Here is a 16,773-nt window from a genome sequence, read left to right on the forward strand (position 1 = left end):
CTAAAAAGAAAAAAAAAAGAGAGCCGCCTGGGTATTGGAAGGTTTCCACATGCTCCATGGAATTCAAAATAAAATTGGTATACTTATTTGTTACTTTCCCCAAGGGACCAAGATCTTTATCGGAGCACTTAAATATGCCATCCTATCTTTTGTAAATAAGGGTGTCAAATATTCAAAAATGTTACATATTTATCTCTTAAATTATAAGTAATTTATTTTTTGTGGTGTAATATATAATTGGTGTAAAAAGTTATACTAATCTAAGTCAAACATTTATTGTGTTTGTCATACTGTCAAAGCACAGTCTTGAACAATTTGTTTCATCAATATTAATATTCAGATCTGTTTCCCATTCTTGTTTTGACTTAAAAATTGCTACTCCCCACTACAACAACACTACCCACCCAATCTCTCTTTAATTTCTGATATTCTGTTTCTGTTAAATGCGTTTCCTGTAAAAAGGCTGAATCTATCTTCATTTTCTTAATATGTGTTGAGATTCTTTTTCTTTTCACTAGTCCATTAAGCCCATTAACATTAACACTCAAAAAATTCAATAAATTAGTCATTATTTTTAACAAAGTTACTCCAATCTAAAACATTACTTAACTTCTCAACTCTCATAGTTCCTTGGGGAATCTCTTTGAACTTCACCATGTTGCTATGCGTTCCCCCCCCCAATCATCCAGGCAAAAAGAAAAAAAAAAGAGATAGATGAGATATATATATAAAAAAAAGAAAAAACAAAATACCCCCCCACTAATGTTGTGAATGAAAGGATACACAACACTACCCCCCTCCATTTTGCGGGTCATGGCTAAAGCCATGCTTGCACACATGATTAGCGTAGCAATTGATCAGTGCTTCTTCCAGCTCCCCCGCAACAAAAAAAATTATATATATATATATAAAAAAATTAATGTTACTATTCCCAACCAGTATTCCTCAAATTTTAACCTTACTTCCCCTTGCTCATATAATTAGTAATATATTTATATATTCATCCGCCTTCAAAAATCCAACAAGTCCATTCTTTGACCCAGTCTTCTTCTTCAATCCATCTCGCTCCCCTGGTTTTGTTCTTGTACCTGGTGAATATTCAGAGAGTCTTGCACAAACTGCTCCGCTTTCCGGTAATCATCAAAAAATCTTTTTTCTCCACCAGTCAAAAAAATCTTCAAGGCTGCAGGGTAACGCAATATAAAATGATAACCGTGATCCCATAGGATTTTTTTCACTGGATTAAATTTCTTCCTTCTCTTCAAAAGTTCATAACTTATGTCAGGATAGAAAAAAATGTTGTTCCCTTGAATCATCAATGGCCCTTTTCTGTTCTTGGCAGCTTGGGCAGCTGCCTGTAGAATCCTTTCCTTGTCTTGAAATCTTAAGAATTTTATTAAAATTGCTCGTGGATATTGGTCATCTTGTGGTTTTGGTCTTAGAGCTCTATGTGCCCGCTCAATTTCAATTAATCGGCCCTCCTCTTTCATTTGCAAAACTTCCGGGATCCATCATTGAAAAAATTTTATTGGATTTCCTCCCTCCATACCTTCTTTAAGACCAACAATTTTAATATTATTACGTCTACTAAAATTTTCCAACATGTCCACTTTCTCCAAGGTCGATTTCTTTCCGTGTTCCAGACAAGCAGATCATTTTCTGTTTTTTCCACTCTATCATTAATATGCTCCATTTTTCTTTCCATCTCCTGAAGCTTCTTATCCATTTTATCCTGTCTTTTTATAGCTTTATTATAGCACATCTTCGTCTCTAAGCTCTGCTGTTACTTTTCTTACTTCAGCCGTTAATTGCAATAAAGCCTCTCTTATGTCTCCATCATCTCCTTTAGTTCCAATCCCTTCCAGTTCTTCTTCATCTGTATTCTCTGCGGTATCCGATTCTGACTCTGAGACACTTTCAGTTGCAGTGGCCGTCGGTTCTTGTAGTTTGAGTTGTATCGATTTGCGCATGCGTTCTTCTTTGCGCATGCGCATTTCCTGCACCTTCTTCCGAGAGACCGCTACCGCCGCCATTGCTCCCTGTTCTCCGGCGGAGATAGAGCGCATCTCCTCCAAAAGAGATCTAACCTGAGTCTGAGGCTCCATCTCTGCAGTAGGCCGTTTTTTCTTCCCATCTCGCGGCGGCTTCGCAACAACAGACTTCTTCTGTTGCGGTTTAGGAGGTATATCGTAAAGTAGTCTTGATAGTTTTCGGGAAGTATTTATTAACTTTGTTTTGTTTAAACGGTACTTTGCTTATTTTTTACGGGAGAGCTGGATTTACACGTCTCAATCCCACGCTATCACGTGACGCCCCCAATTTTTAGTAAGTTGTTGATTTGATTTGGCATAGTGCGCAGTGATTTGTAAATTGGCTCAAAATCTTACTTCAATATATTTTGAATTTATAAAATGAGGTAGTAAACTGTGGAAATAGCTGTGTGGGCTGAATACTTTTTGAAGGCACTGTAAGTTATAAACAATGTTATCTTGTCAGAAGTGGTTCTGCAAATGCTATAAACCTTGAGCAACACATTCAAAATGTTGGAAGAATTCAGCAAAAGTTCCTGATGGAACAGTTATTACTCAATTAAGGTTCCTGAATGAGAGTGGATAACTTCACTTTCCCCAGCACTGAACTGATTTCACAACCTATTAACCTATTGTCTCACTTTCAAGACTCTACAACTCGTATTCTCAATATTAGTTATTTATTATTCTTTCTTCATTTTTCTTTTTGTATTTACACAATTCCTTATCTTTTGTACATTAGTTGGTTGTCTGTCTTTGTGTGTAGATTTTTTCATTCATTCTATAATGTTTCTTTGTATCTACTGTGAATGCCCTCAAGAAACTGAATCTCAGGTGACATAATTAATAATAAATTTACTTTGAAGATAGGCAGTATCTATGGAGGAGAATAAACAGTTGATGTTTCGGGCTGAGAACCATTAGAACTGGAAAAGAAAGGGGCAGATGCTGGAATAATCAAGTGAAAGGAGGGGAAGGAGCACAGGCTGGCGGGTGATAAATAAGATCAGGTGGGGGAGGGGTAATCGAGTAAGAAGTTGCAAAGGGACAGGTAGAAGAGGTACAAGGCTAAAGAAGGAATTGAATAGGAGAGGACAGTGGATCTCCAGTGTTGTACAATGTTACCTGCTCAGTGAGCTATGGGTGAAGTCAGAGAGTGCGAACATAGACAGAAGAGCATGGACTAAAGAAAATGAAGTTGCAACATGTAGACCAGGAGATCAAGCCCAGTTAGATAGGCTGGGCATGTTGTCCAAAAAAAAGTTGTGGGGGGGGAGCTGGAGAATGGGGTAAAAGGGAACAAGCTGAACTAATATTACAAGTGGATGATTAATACAGGCCGAGAAAACAAGTCACCTGAACTTGTAAAATAAAATCCTCAGTGTGGAAGGCTGTGACAAGCCCAGATCTGCAATCCTTGTTTGTATTGTAATTGTGTATTATCAAATTGAGGCCCACAAAACCACTTCAATTTTTCATCTAGGCATATTGCAGCCTTTTGGAATTCAGGTTGAATTCTACAACTTCAGGTGGCTTGATATTTTTGGTCTGAATCAGTCACATTTCAATGATATTGGCTCAGCTCATTTTGCTTTCTCTTCCTGGGAGGCAAGGACATGCCCAGCCAACTTGCTGGGTCTCTTCTGATCTGCACTTCAACTGTCATGTTCTTTCATTTGTTATTTCTTTTGTCGAAATTCTCAGTCTCTGACTGCTGTCATTCACTCGTTGACCAGATAACCCTGACATTGACTCTGTTTCCCTTCCTGCAGATGTGGTCTGGCAACATTTCCAGCACTTTCTGATTTTTGATTTATTTAACTTTGTTCCTTTTTAAGCATCCTTTCCTTTGCTCTCATTTCTTCAAGCATTCTGACTTGTGATGCAGGGAATATTTGGTATTTACTGTACGTTGTTCTTTCTGGTTTGACTTGGATAGTAACTGTCAGCAAACAATGTAGTTGCTTTCCAGTGATTCCTGATCTTGATGTCACTAGCAAGGGTCTTTAGCAAGAATCAAAGAATGCACTTGACGTAAGGTCTGGGAAGTCGGTTTGTATGGTGCTTGGATTGTACATTTATCGATATGGGCATCACACAGTATTCCCTGTTTGGTCTAAAAGCATGGTTTGAGTAATGAAGTATTTTGCATAACACTTCTTCTTTAGGTTCTGAGTCTCAATGTTGTGAAATGATTTTGCTTTTGCAAAGTTTATTATAAATCACTCTTTCCTCATTTATCCCTTTGCTTTTCATTTTTAACCTGTCTTCTACATCTCTGCCTCCAAATTCATTCTAATGGAAACAATTTATATATGTAATCTTAGGTATGGCAAATGCACTTCTAAGCCGATTTTTGTTTCTGCTGTTCATCCAGCATGCTCATCCTCCATAAGCGATAATGTAATTTATATGTAGCTAGCTCAACAGTGCTGCTGCATTAAAGCTCCAAAGACCCACGTTCAAATCTGAGCTTTGCTGTCTGATTGAATTTGCATGTTCTCCCAGTAACCAAATGAGTTTCCCCAGGCAATCTGGTTTCCACTCAGATGCCAAAGACTTGTTGCTATTTTAACTGGCTATCATAAATTACTTCTGGTATTTATGTATGGCAAGAGAGATGTAATGGGGGATGCAGCAAAAAATGGGAATGAGTGCCTCTGTCTATCTTGCATTGCAATAATAGATTTTCTTTCTTTTCTCTAAATGCCTATCATAGGCCACCCTTCAGGTAAGTTACCACATCTGTCTGTACACCAAGGGTCAACGATACGAATCATGCTTTGGGTCATAGACATTTTAACATGCTAATTGTTGTACTTCATCCAGCAACATCTGAAATACTCCAGCAAAGATGTGTCAGAATCTGTTCTTCTGCTTGCTTTCCTGAGTATGATCTATTCAAATATTGAGATAAGAACTTCTTCTTTTCTGACATCCTGCTCTGGTCGTGTATCCTGGTTTCATAAAATGTACATATGTTATTTGCTCCAACAGCATCAGTTTATGGTTATAGACAGCAGCCTACAGATATTGGATCCTTTTAAATTCTCTAAATTTTGGTGAAAATTTCTAGTGCAACAGGACTTTAGGGCTGGTTATTAAATCTGTTTAAGCATATGAATATGTGTTTTTGAAACCTTAGCTTTTTAATAGTTCTTTTAGTATATGGATGCTGAATCAGTGGTTCTTTCTAGCAGCTGTTGGTTTACTGCTGAATCTTTGGAAGGAGTGCACAACTGTAACTACAGTAAATATTGAAATAGCACGTCTGGTCCAATGGATGTGTTGCGTGATGTACTCAGTTGGCACAGTATGATGCTGATTTAGGAGAACAAATATTCATTACCCTGATTTCCCCCTCTCCCCCCCTCTCCCCCCCTCTCCCCCCCTCTCCCCCCCTCTCCCCCCCTCTCCCCCCCTCTCCCCCCCTCCCCCCCCTCCCCCCCTCCCCCCCTCCCCCCCCTCCCCCCCTCCTCTCCCCCCCTCCCCCCCTCCCCCCCTCCCCCCCTCCCCCCCTCCCCCCCTCCCCCCCTCCCCCTCTCCCCCCCCTCTCCCCCCCCTCTCCCCCCCCTCTCCCCCCCCTCTCCCCCCCCTCTCCCCCCCCTCTCCCCCCCTCTCCCCCCCTCTCCCCCCCTCTCCCCCCCTCTCCCCCCCTCTCCCCCCCTCTCCCCCCCTCCTCCCCCCCTCCTCCCCCCCTCCTCCCCCCCTCCTCCCCCCCTCCTCCCCCCCTCCCTCTCTCCCTCCCTCCCTCCCTCCCTCCCTCCCTCTCCCCCTCCCCCCCCTCTCCCCCCCTCTCTCCCCCCATCTCATGAAGCACATTACATAGATCACTTAAAATATTTTTACTAGAAGAAGGTTGTTTTTCCCCTTGGCAATTTGAGGTTAGAAGATTAGAGTTATGTAGCTGCTTTTAATAGCATTGGGAAAAAAATGTTTTAATTACTGAAATATTTTTTTGAAATGTTTAAACCAAATCATCATGAACAGAACATTGAAAAATATTCAGTTTGAGATCATGCAGCATGATCCCAAATTAAAGATGTTTGATGTCACATTGTGCACTATTAGATCTCAAAGCCTTATTTGCAGTCATCCCTAGAAAGTGACTTAGATTACTATATAATGTGGAAGAATTCTTGAATACGTAAATAACATAAAAATCAATAACGCTATTTTTTGCTAAGTTTATCTAAATGCTTTACTTTTATTTCAAATGAATGAAATAACAGTTGGCCTAAACACTTTAAGTTGTACTTTGGAAGCATATTTAATAAAACATTTAGATGGAAATAGTACATACTCATTCAGGGTTTGTATTCATAAACTGCAAGCTGACATTAGCTGATTAACTTGTGAAGGAGGAGCTACAGGTTACAGAATACAGTCTAGATCCTTGTAAATGTAATGGGATATGCGTTATTGTTAGATGAGTCCAGGGTTATAAATAATTAGTTTTAGTACAGTGAATTAAGAGGAAAATATTGTCGAGTTTTAACGGAAGAGTCTAATTTAAGTAGATGTTGCTTAGCAGTTATGTATCTTGAGCTCAAGACCTACAATTTGTGCTTGTAATGGAAATCTTTAATCACGACAGAAGAAAAATTGCAAAGTTTCACAGGAATATAGCTATTATTTCTAAGACCTGTTTACAATGAGACGCTTCAGGTTTCATTACGTATTAAATATGGTGAGTTTTTGGGAAAAGTTTTTTTATATATGGCACTTCAAGTTAATGTTTTCAGCAACGTGTTTAGTGGACAATGTTCCTTCTGAGTGGTAGTAATTTTGTAGCTTTTAAATTTGACTTCTCTTTCTTAAACAATTAATGCTATCTATAGAATGTTCTTTGTTTTTTAAGTAGTTTTTCAAGACCATAAATAAATATTCTAACTAGTTGTTGTGCATGAGTACCAAATGTTACTAGATACTAGTTTTCTCAACAGAATGGAACAGATGACCTGACTGTGCTAAAGATGCATGTAATTTAATTGGCTTCTATTTGCATTAATAGACGATGAATTCTTCTGCATTTATAGAAGAAACACTCAACAGTAGTTAAGAAGCATAGGAGCAGAAAGACCCTTCACTTTCATATCAGAACAGTGTTTTAAAACTTGTGGTTTTCAAGCGGATTGGAGCAAGCTGTTTTCTGGCAAAGGTATACTTGGAAAGTGGAAGCCCTTCAAAAATACAATGTTGAGAGTACGAAGCTTGTATGGCCCTTTCAAAATAAAAGATAAATAAAACGAGTGTAGTGAACCTTAGTTTTCAAGAGATATTGAGGACCTGGTTAAGAGAAAAAGGTGCATAGCAAGTATTGGCAGATAGGAATAAATGAAGTGCTTCTGGAGTACAAGAAATGCAAGAGAACACTTAAGAAAGAAATCAGGAAGGCTTAAAAAAAAGGCATGGTTGCTGTAGCAGACAAGGTGAAGTAGAGTCCTAAAGTTAAGAGCAAAAGGATTGCAAGGAACAAAATTTGTCCTCTGGAAGACCAGAATGGTAATCCCTGTGTGGAGCCAAAACAGTTAGGGGAATTCTTAATGAATTCTTTGCATCTGTATTTACTCAGGAGACGTACACTGTCTATAGAAGTGAGGCAAAGAGTCATGAACTTCATGGACCCTGTACAGAACACAGAGGAGGAAGTGTTTGCTACCTTGAGGCAAATCAGAGTAGATAAATCCCTAGGGTCTGACAGGGTGTTCCCTCGGACCCTACGGGAGGCAAGTGCAGAAATTGCTGGGACCCTAGCAGAGATATTTAAAACATACTTAGTGACCAGAGAGGTAACAGAGGATTGGAGGATCGCCAATATTGTTCCGCTGTTTAAAAAAGGCTCCAAACATAAACCAGGAAATTATAGGCTGGTGAGTCTGATATCAGTTGTTGGAAAGATATTGGTTATTATAAGGGACCAAATATACAAATATTTGGATAGATGTGGACTGATTAAGGATATTGGGCGTAGTTTTGTGCGTAGTAGGGTTTTTTGAGGAAGTTGCTAGAAAAATGGATGAAGGCAAGGCAATGGATGTTGTCTACATGGACAACAAGGACAACATGGGATGCTGATCAAGGAGGTTCAGTTGCTCAGCATTCAGAATGAGTTAGTAAATTAGATTAGACAGTGGCTTTGTGGGAGAAGCCAGAGAGTGGTAGTAGAGGGTTTCCTCTCTAAATGGAGGCCTGTGATTATATAACCATATAACAATTACAGCACGGAAACAGGCTGTCTCGACCCTTCTAGTCCGTGCTGAACTCTTACTCTTACCTAGTCCCACCAACCTGCACTCAGCCCATAACCCTCCATTCCTTTCCTGTCCATATATCTATCCAATTTAACTTCAAATGACAACATTGAACCTGCCTCAACCACTTCTGCTGGAAGCTCATTCCACACAGCTACCACCCTTTGAGTAAATAGTCATAGTCCTACTTTATTGATCCCGGGGGAAATTTGTTTTAGTTTAAGTTGCACCATAAATAATAGATAGTAATAGAACCGTAAATAGTTCAATAGTAATATGTAAATTATGCCAGTAAATTATGAAATAAGTCCAGGACCAGCCTATTGGCTCAGGGTGTCTGACCCTCCAAGGGAGGAGTTGTAAAGTTTGATGGCCACAGGCAGGAATGACTTCCTATGATGCTCTGTGCTACATCTCGGTGGAATGAGTCTCTGGCTGAATGTACTCCTGTGCCCACCCAGTACATTATGTAGTGGATGGGAGACATTGACCAAGATGGCATGCAACTTAGACAGCATCCTCTTTTCAGACACCACCGTCAGAGAGTCCAGTTCCATCCCCACAACATCAGTGGCCTTACGAATGAGTTTGTTGATTCTGTTGGTGTCTGCTACCCTCAGCCTGCTGCCCCAGCACACAACAGCAAACATGATGGCACTGGCCACCACAGACTCGTAGAACATCCTCAGCATTGTCCGGCAGATGTTAAAGAATCTCAGTCTTCTCAGGAAATAGAGACGACTCTGACCCTTCTTGTAGACAGCCTCAGTGTTCTTTGACCAGTCCAGTTTATTGTCAATTTGTATCCCCAGGTATTTGTAATCCTCCACCATGTCCACACTGACCCCCTGGATGGAAACAGGGGTCACCGGTACCTTAGCTCTCCTCAGGTCTACCACCAACTCCTTAGTCTTTTTCACATTAAGCTGCAGATAATTCTGCTCACTCCATGTGACAAAGTTTTCTAATGTAGCCCTGTACTCAGCCTCATCTCCCTTGCTGATGCATCCAACAAGTAAAGAAGTTCCCCCTCATGTTACCTCTAAACTTTTGCCCTTTAACTCTCAACTCATGTCCTTTTGTTTGAATCTCCCCCACTCTCAGTGGAAAAAGCCTATCCACGTCAACTCCATCTATCCCCCTCATAATTTTATATACCTCTATGAAGTCCCCCCTCAACTTTCTACGCTCCAAAGAATAAAGACCCAACGTGTTCAACCTTTCTCTGTAACTTCGGAGATGAAACCCAGGCAACATTTTAGTAAATCTCCTCTGTACTCTCTCAATTTTATTGACATCTTTCCAATAATTCGGTGACCAGAACTGTACACAATACTCCAAATTTGGCCTCACCAATGCCTTATACAATTTCAACATTACATCCCAACTCCTATACTCAATGCTCTGATTAATAAAGGCCAGCATACCAAAAGCTTTCTTCACAACCCTATCCACATGGGATTCCACCTTCAGGGAACTATGCACCATTATTCCTAGATCCCTCTGTTCTACTGCATTCTTCAATGCCCTACCATTTACCATGCATGTCCTATTTTGATTAGTCCTACCAAAATGTAGCACCTCACATTTTTCAGCATTAAACTCCATCTGCCATCTTTCAGCCCATTCTTCTAACTGGCCTAAATCTCTCTGCAAGCTTTGAAAATCTACTTCATTATCCAAAACTCCACCTATCTTAGTATCATCTGCATACTTACTCATCCAATTTACCACCCCATCTTCCAGATCATTAATGTATATGACAAACAACATTGAACCCAGTACAGATCCCTGAGGCACACCGCTAGACACCGTCGTCCAATCTGACACACAGTTATCCACCACTACTCTCTGGCGTCCCCCATCCAGCCACTGCTGAATCCATTTTACTACTTCGATATTAATGCCTAACGACTGAACCTTCCTAACTAACCTTCCGTGTGGAACCTTGTTAAAGGCCTTCTGAAGTCCATATAGACAACATCCACCACTTTACCCTCGTCAACTTTCCTAATAACCTCTTCAAAAAATTCAATAAGATTTGTCAAACATGACCTTCCACGCACAAATCCATGTTGACTGTTCCTAATCAGACCCTGTCTATCCAGATAATTATATATACCATCTCTAAGAATACTTTCCATCAATTTACCCACCACTGACGTCAAACTCACAGGCCGATAATTGCTAGGTTTACTCTAGTGGTGTGCTGCAGGATTGGTACTGTGTTCTTTGTCATCTTGATTAATGATCAAGATAATAATGTGGTTAACTGGATCAGTAAATTTGCAGATGACACCGAGATTGGGGGTGTAGTGGACAGTGAGGAAGGCTATCATGGCTTGCAGAGGGATCTGCATCAGCTGAAAAAGTGGGCTGAAAATGGCAAATGGAATTTAGTGCGGACAGGTGTGAAGTTTTGCACTTTGGTAGGACTAACCAGGGTAGGTTTTACACAGTGTATAGTAGGGCACTGTGGAATGTGGTAGAACAGAGGGATCTGGCAATACAGATCCTTAATTTGTTGAAAGTGACGTCATAGATGAAAGGTTTTGGCACATTGGCCTTCATAAATCCATGCACCAATGGGATGTTATGTTGAAGAAGTATAAGACGTTGGTGAGGCCCAGTTTGGAGTATTGTGTGCAGTTTTGGTTACTTACCTGCAGGAAAGATGTAAATAAGGTTGAAAGTGTACAGCGAAAATTTACAAGGACGTTGCGTGTCTGGATCACCTGAGTTAATAAGGGAAGATTAAATAGGTTAGGACTGTATTGTTTAGGACATTGAAAATTGAGAGGAGATTTGATTAAGATATACAAAATTATGAGGGGTATAGATAAGGTAAATGCAAGCTGGATTTTTCCACTGAGGAGTAAGACTACAACCAGAGGTCAGTGGGTTAGGGGTGAAAGGTGAGAAGTTTAAGGGGAACGTGAGGGGAAGCTGTATTCCTGTCTCTAGCCTCACTAGCACATTGCATATGTGGCATTCCTGAATCACCACCCTGAGATCCTGTCTTTTAACTTCGCACCTCACTCCCTGAACTTGTTTACAGTACCTCCTCACCGTCTTGCCTGTGATAATGATACTGATGTTATCCTTGATGCTGCAGATGGAAAATCCTGGTAACACTCAATAGCCTTAGCAGCATTCATAGGAAGAGAAAGCAAATGTTTAAACTAGATTCTTTTGATCTTTCCTAATCTTAACCTTTTGTTTGAGACTACAGGAAAAATGAAATTGATATATCAAATACTGTTTGATCTTATTAAGCCTTACCCAGAAATCCATATGAAATGGTAGTAATGTCCATTTTTAATTGATTCTTTATATCAAAACAGAGCTTGCAATTACAAATCACAAAAATAATTGTAAATTTAATTTTAATTTTAAGATTTTTTCAGGATATTTTCTATAGTGAAAAGTCATAATTTGGTTCAAGGGATGTAAAATCATTATCCCAATCTTGCCCAAAATGTATTCTAATTTTCAGGATGAAGAACAGTACTTAGGAAGGATGATCATGCCAGTACTATAACTACCAGCTTTAAGTTTTGTGGTGTATTTTATTTCAAAAGTACTGAAGAATTTTGTTGATCAGAAATGAAATGAGGTCTGAGTAATTTTGATTCTGCCATGCATATACAATTATCATTTACAAGCAGCTGATTTAATTTTGACTCTCTCCCAATTCTGTGAATAATTTCTTCGTATCAGATCAGTTTAATAATACCATAATAAGTAAATACTACAATATTCATGACAAATTATTTCCTCTGCATTATTAAATACCAGTTCAGCATTTCTAAAGGCCATTTTTGTACGTGACTGGTTTGCTCACTGTACTACCTGTAACCTTGTTCTGCTTGCATGTCATTTCCTAACCAAACAGAATTAGTGCATTGACTGTCTCCTTTCTAAGGTCTTTGTTGCTTTTCTTCAACCACTTACCAAAAACATCTCTGCCTATCTTTTTGTATTCTTAATTATCAGATTTTGTTTCTGCTTTGCAATTGATCTACTTTTGCAGCACGTGTGACTTTGGTAATCACTCCATAGATATTTCAACTGTTGTAAAGTTACAAAGGACATCCTGTACAGCACTGCAATATGTCGTTTTTAACCTCTTATCTATTGTGCAATTTTTTTTAAAAGATGGATTGTGTTGTTTTTCCTCCAGTATTTCCTTGTAGTTCCTGCATAAAACTCCTCTCTTGATTTATGGGATTCTGGGAAGGTTGTCCCTTACTGTCCATTCTTAATTTCCCTCTAGCAGTGAGCAGAGAGCTCTCATTTTCTATGTGATGAGAGCTTAGCTTTCCTTTTCCCTCTGACCGTTGCCACTGAATCATTTCTACCCTTATTGTGGCAATTAATAACTGCCTGATGTCATATCCTAACATACATAGAACCCTACAGCACCGAACAGGCCCCTCGGCCTACAATGTTTTGCGGATGTTTTAACCTACTCTACGATCAATCTAACCCTACTCTCCTACATTCATGATCACATTCGTGAATTCACGTCCACAGTCAGCAATTTGTTCAAAATATTCCAGTGTGCACCTTCAACATTAGACCCAGCTATATATGATCATTTCCAGCCTTGCTAAATTCCCCTTTTATTCAGTAGCATGGTAAATTGTCTTCAAGATTCCCAGTCTGAAATCTGTCCAGGCTAGGGAACTTCGCAGTCTCTTTCAGTTCAACGTACTCTTTCAAAAAGTATATATTAAATTCTTATACCTGCAAGACCTGAAAATATGAATTCTGGTACTACTTATTGCCACGTTTTGCCCGCATTTGTTGCTTTTGTAATTGTAGTATATAATGTCTGGACACCCTCATCACACTTTAATCATCCATCGCCACTGCATACTATTTTTCAGTCCTTCAGCATGAACTGTATCCTTGACTTTAAATGTGTTGTGTTTCAGTGATACGAATGGAATTCCAATTTAAGTGATTTTTTTTTTAAACAGCGAATTTGAAAGGTGAATCTAATTTGTTTGGCTTCTGGTGCAATGGAGCCAAATTCAATTTTGCTGCTTTTGACAGAAAGTGTATAATAGGAAACCTGAATACTTAGTTTATTTCCTCTCAGAGGAGCTGCTACTTCAGAAACGCTTTCCACTTCCAACTTACTCTATTGCATTTGGTACATAAAGGTTTCGCTAAATTGGGGAAACTTAATGCAGATTGGGTAATTGCTTTAAGGAGCATTTGCATTCAGTCCATATGGTTGATCCTTTCACTTGAATTCTTGTCCCCACCTTCACTCTTGACTCATTTCTCTGTGACCATGGTCTGAGCTTGAGAGACAGTATCACATGTTTCAACTGAGAATGTCGCAGCTTTATGAACTCATTATCTGGCCTTTTTTTGGATTTGATTTTTAACTATTTTCTGTTTGTCAGAACTGGCCAGTTCAGCTGCAAGTTTAATGTCAATTCCATTGACCCTTCTCGTTCTATTAAGACACTTCCTTCATTCTGCCTTTAGCTCTAGGTTTCAGCAACAGCTCTCACCTGTGTTTTACAACTTAACTCTGTTTCCTCTCTTTCCTCATTACTCTGTTAACCTGATGATAACTCTGTAAACAATAGGATTATCTGGGCACACCAGCCTTGTCCTATCAGAGGTTTTTCTTTTTTCCTATCCATCCCTCTTTGAACCTCTTGCAACTTTAAAAAAAAACTTGTGTTGTCATATTTACAATTCTGATGGTCTTGCACATGAAATATTAACCTCGTTTTTCTTTCTGCAGATTTTACTTAACCTGGGTATTTTAGATTTCTCAGTTATTTTTTTAAAAAATGCCATATCCTTTTGTTCTGCTTGTTATTTCTTAGTTTGCCATCATACTATTATCTGTATTGCTCCAGTTGCATTCAGTTTGACGATATGGAGTGGCAGAGTAGAAGTGTGATGTAATATAGTATAGGCTAAAAATATGGTTGCAATTAGAGGATTGTTAATTTTAGTTGTTCATTGAGGAAAAAGCCTGGATAGGAAATTTATTAAAAGGTGTGAAGATGACTAAATGAAACATTCATGAGAATAGATGGCAAAACTTACAAAGATGAATCAGAAAAAGTGCAATGGTTGAACATGTTGATGAGCAATTATGGTTTAATTGGAGAGCCTGATATGTCAGATTGAAAGCAACATATTTTTTAAGTGCCAGTTTAACTAAATAAGGAAAGTATCTAACATGCTGGCATTGCTCTTTTATTTTACAGAAAAAAAAACTGTGGTTATAATTAAGCCAGTGCTGCTACTAATTCCTTCAATTTAGGAACTTGTAAAGGCAAAATCTGTGCAGCAGAGATGCTTGTTTTTAGTTATTTTTCACTATGTCCATATGCTATGTACATGTATGTTCATAAGATGTCCATGATATAATATTACTTTCTTTATCTTTCTTTGTTTCTGTTTTGCCTATAAGTAATTGATATTTTTGTACTTTGTTAACATTAAATACTTCAGGATTTCTCCAGCGATGATCCCAAGATTGAATTTAATGCTGATGCTGCCAATGGCATTGTCATGGAAGGATACCTATACAAACGAGCCAGTAATGCCTTCAAAACATGGAACAGGTAAGAATATACCTGGTTCTGGAGTTATTAATCACAGCATGGAAAAGAGAATGGGCTTACTGTGGAATCATTGACACTGTTTATATATTTCAAGTTTCAGTGATTAGCATTTATCTATTCAATACATTTAGTGATGAGAACATGATGTATTTCGGAATTGTTAACAAATTTGTTCATCTTGTATGAAATGATGAGAATGCCAAAATATTAAGTATCAGACTTTGGCTGTCCAATAAGATACTCTAATTGTCCTTAAACATTTCCATTTAAAGTTAAATCATGAGGGACAATGTTAATGAGTAAAAAGGACCATTCGTGGTTAATTAAAAGCTATATCACTTATGATCAAAGTGGTATATTCAGACAACCAAGGTAAAACTGCTTATCATATGCCTTGAAAGCAGAGCTTTTTGCGTGAAAATAGAGTAACCTCTTCCTGAGCATTCATACTTGCATTTTAGCAAGAGCTTTTGGAGATCTTTTATTGTCAGGCATGCATTTTCATGGGCCTGCTTGTATTCTCTAACTATTGTTGCCTCTCCTTAGGGAGAGTAACAAAAGTAATACAAACACCACTTCGAGTAGTGGTGCCAAATTGCTTGCTAATAATTTATTACCCTTGCTTGATTGCAATATTCAGTTGCACAAAAAAAAAAACAAGATGCTTATTTGCAAACTATGAGTATCTGTTCCCCAGCTAGTCCCAAATAATGTTTAGATTAAATCTAGCCCTAGTCCATGTCTTGACATTGGTTTTCATATCTTGAAGTGAAACTATAATCCAGAACTGCTCCAGTTTGGGAAAGCATTATGCTGCAGTGCAAAAATACATATTTTCTGAAGATTTGCATGAACTCTCAACTTCTGCAGTGGTCTTTATCATGCTTGAATGCTTATTATATGTTCAAATTTCCTAATTGGCGTATTAGCACTGATATAAATATTCAAAAGTAATGGTATAGCCTCATGGGAAGCAGGTGCTTGGTTGCTGAGGACTGTTAGATACCTGTACTTGCTGAGGCTGTAATTGATGAACATGATTTTCATTAGGCCTTGTACGAAATGTTGTTTTCAAACTATTATCACCAGTAGCACCAAATTGCTACCTATGCTGTGTACAAGTTTATAAAAATCTGATGACCTTCGCTGTATTGTGTCCAAGTTAATAACTGGATTATTTAATAACCTGGACAAGTCAGAGCCCACATTCCTCAATGGTCATTTTAAACCTTGTTGGATAATAGAAATCTGAGGTGACATCATTGGGAGTTTTAATGATCAATAATTATTCTGGCCAGATGATTTATCTTGCATCTGCTGATTTTCCTGGTTTGCTATTACTGCTCTAAAAGGATTATTAGAAATATTGCAATCAAATGAATATTGTGAAAATATCTCGCAAATGTGATTGTTATCATGTTTGAATATGCTCTCCAAGTCTGGCATATGAATAAGGGTAAATTGAAGGTTAAGGGAATACAAAAGTGATAAATCTGCAATTTATTTTCTTATATAAGGTGATGTTTTGTGTCCAAGAAACACCATGAAGGACTTTTAGTTTTGGATAGTGTTTTTTTTTAAGTTTGGTAATTCATGTTACTGGAGATTTTGTGACAGGACGTCTTTTTCCATGCTTCATTAAAAATAAATAAATTACTTGCCATTGTTGAAACTCATAAACTTCATTTAATCCACCATCCACATGATGCTGGAAACTCATGAATAGTGAGTCAGTTGAGAGATGATTTGGGAAATGTCACCAGGATTCAGCCATGTGTACTTTAGGGATTTCGTGGTTACTAGATTTGATTGGAATAATTTTGTTCTAAGGGGGAAAAACAAGTAACATTTGCTTACACTCTTCATTTAGTTGTGAAAGATAAT

General features: G+C 38.5%; 1 protein-coding gene across 2 annotated transcripts in view; it reads left to right on the plus strand.

The window, feature by feature from the left end:
• LOC140196307 (arf-GAP with coiled-coil, ANK repeat and PH domain-containing protein 2-like) overlaps nt 1-16,773 on the plus strand; it is a 134,916-nt gene that overhangs the window by 77,943 nt on the left and 40,200 nt on the right. For both annotated transcript variants that reach the window (XM_072255281.1, XM_072255282.1), the window contains exon 10: nt 14,777-14,889. In XM_072255281.1, the coding sequence (XP_072111382.1) occupies nt 14,777-14,889 (113 nt within the window). The remainder of the gene's footprint in view (nt 1-14,776; nt 14,890-16,773) is intronic.

Source organism: Mobula birostris, chromosome 4, assembly GCF_030028105.1.
Source record: "Mobula birostris isolate sMobBir1 chromosome 4, sMobBir1.hap1, whole genome shotgun sequence".
NCBI classification, from domain to species: domain Eukaryota; kingdom Metazoa; phylum Chordata; class Chondrichthyes; order Myliobatiformes; family Myliobatidae; genus Mobula; species Mobula birostris.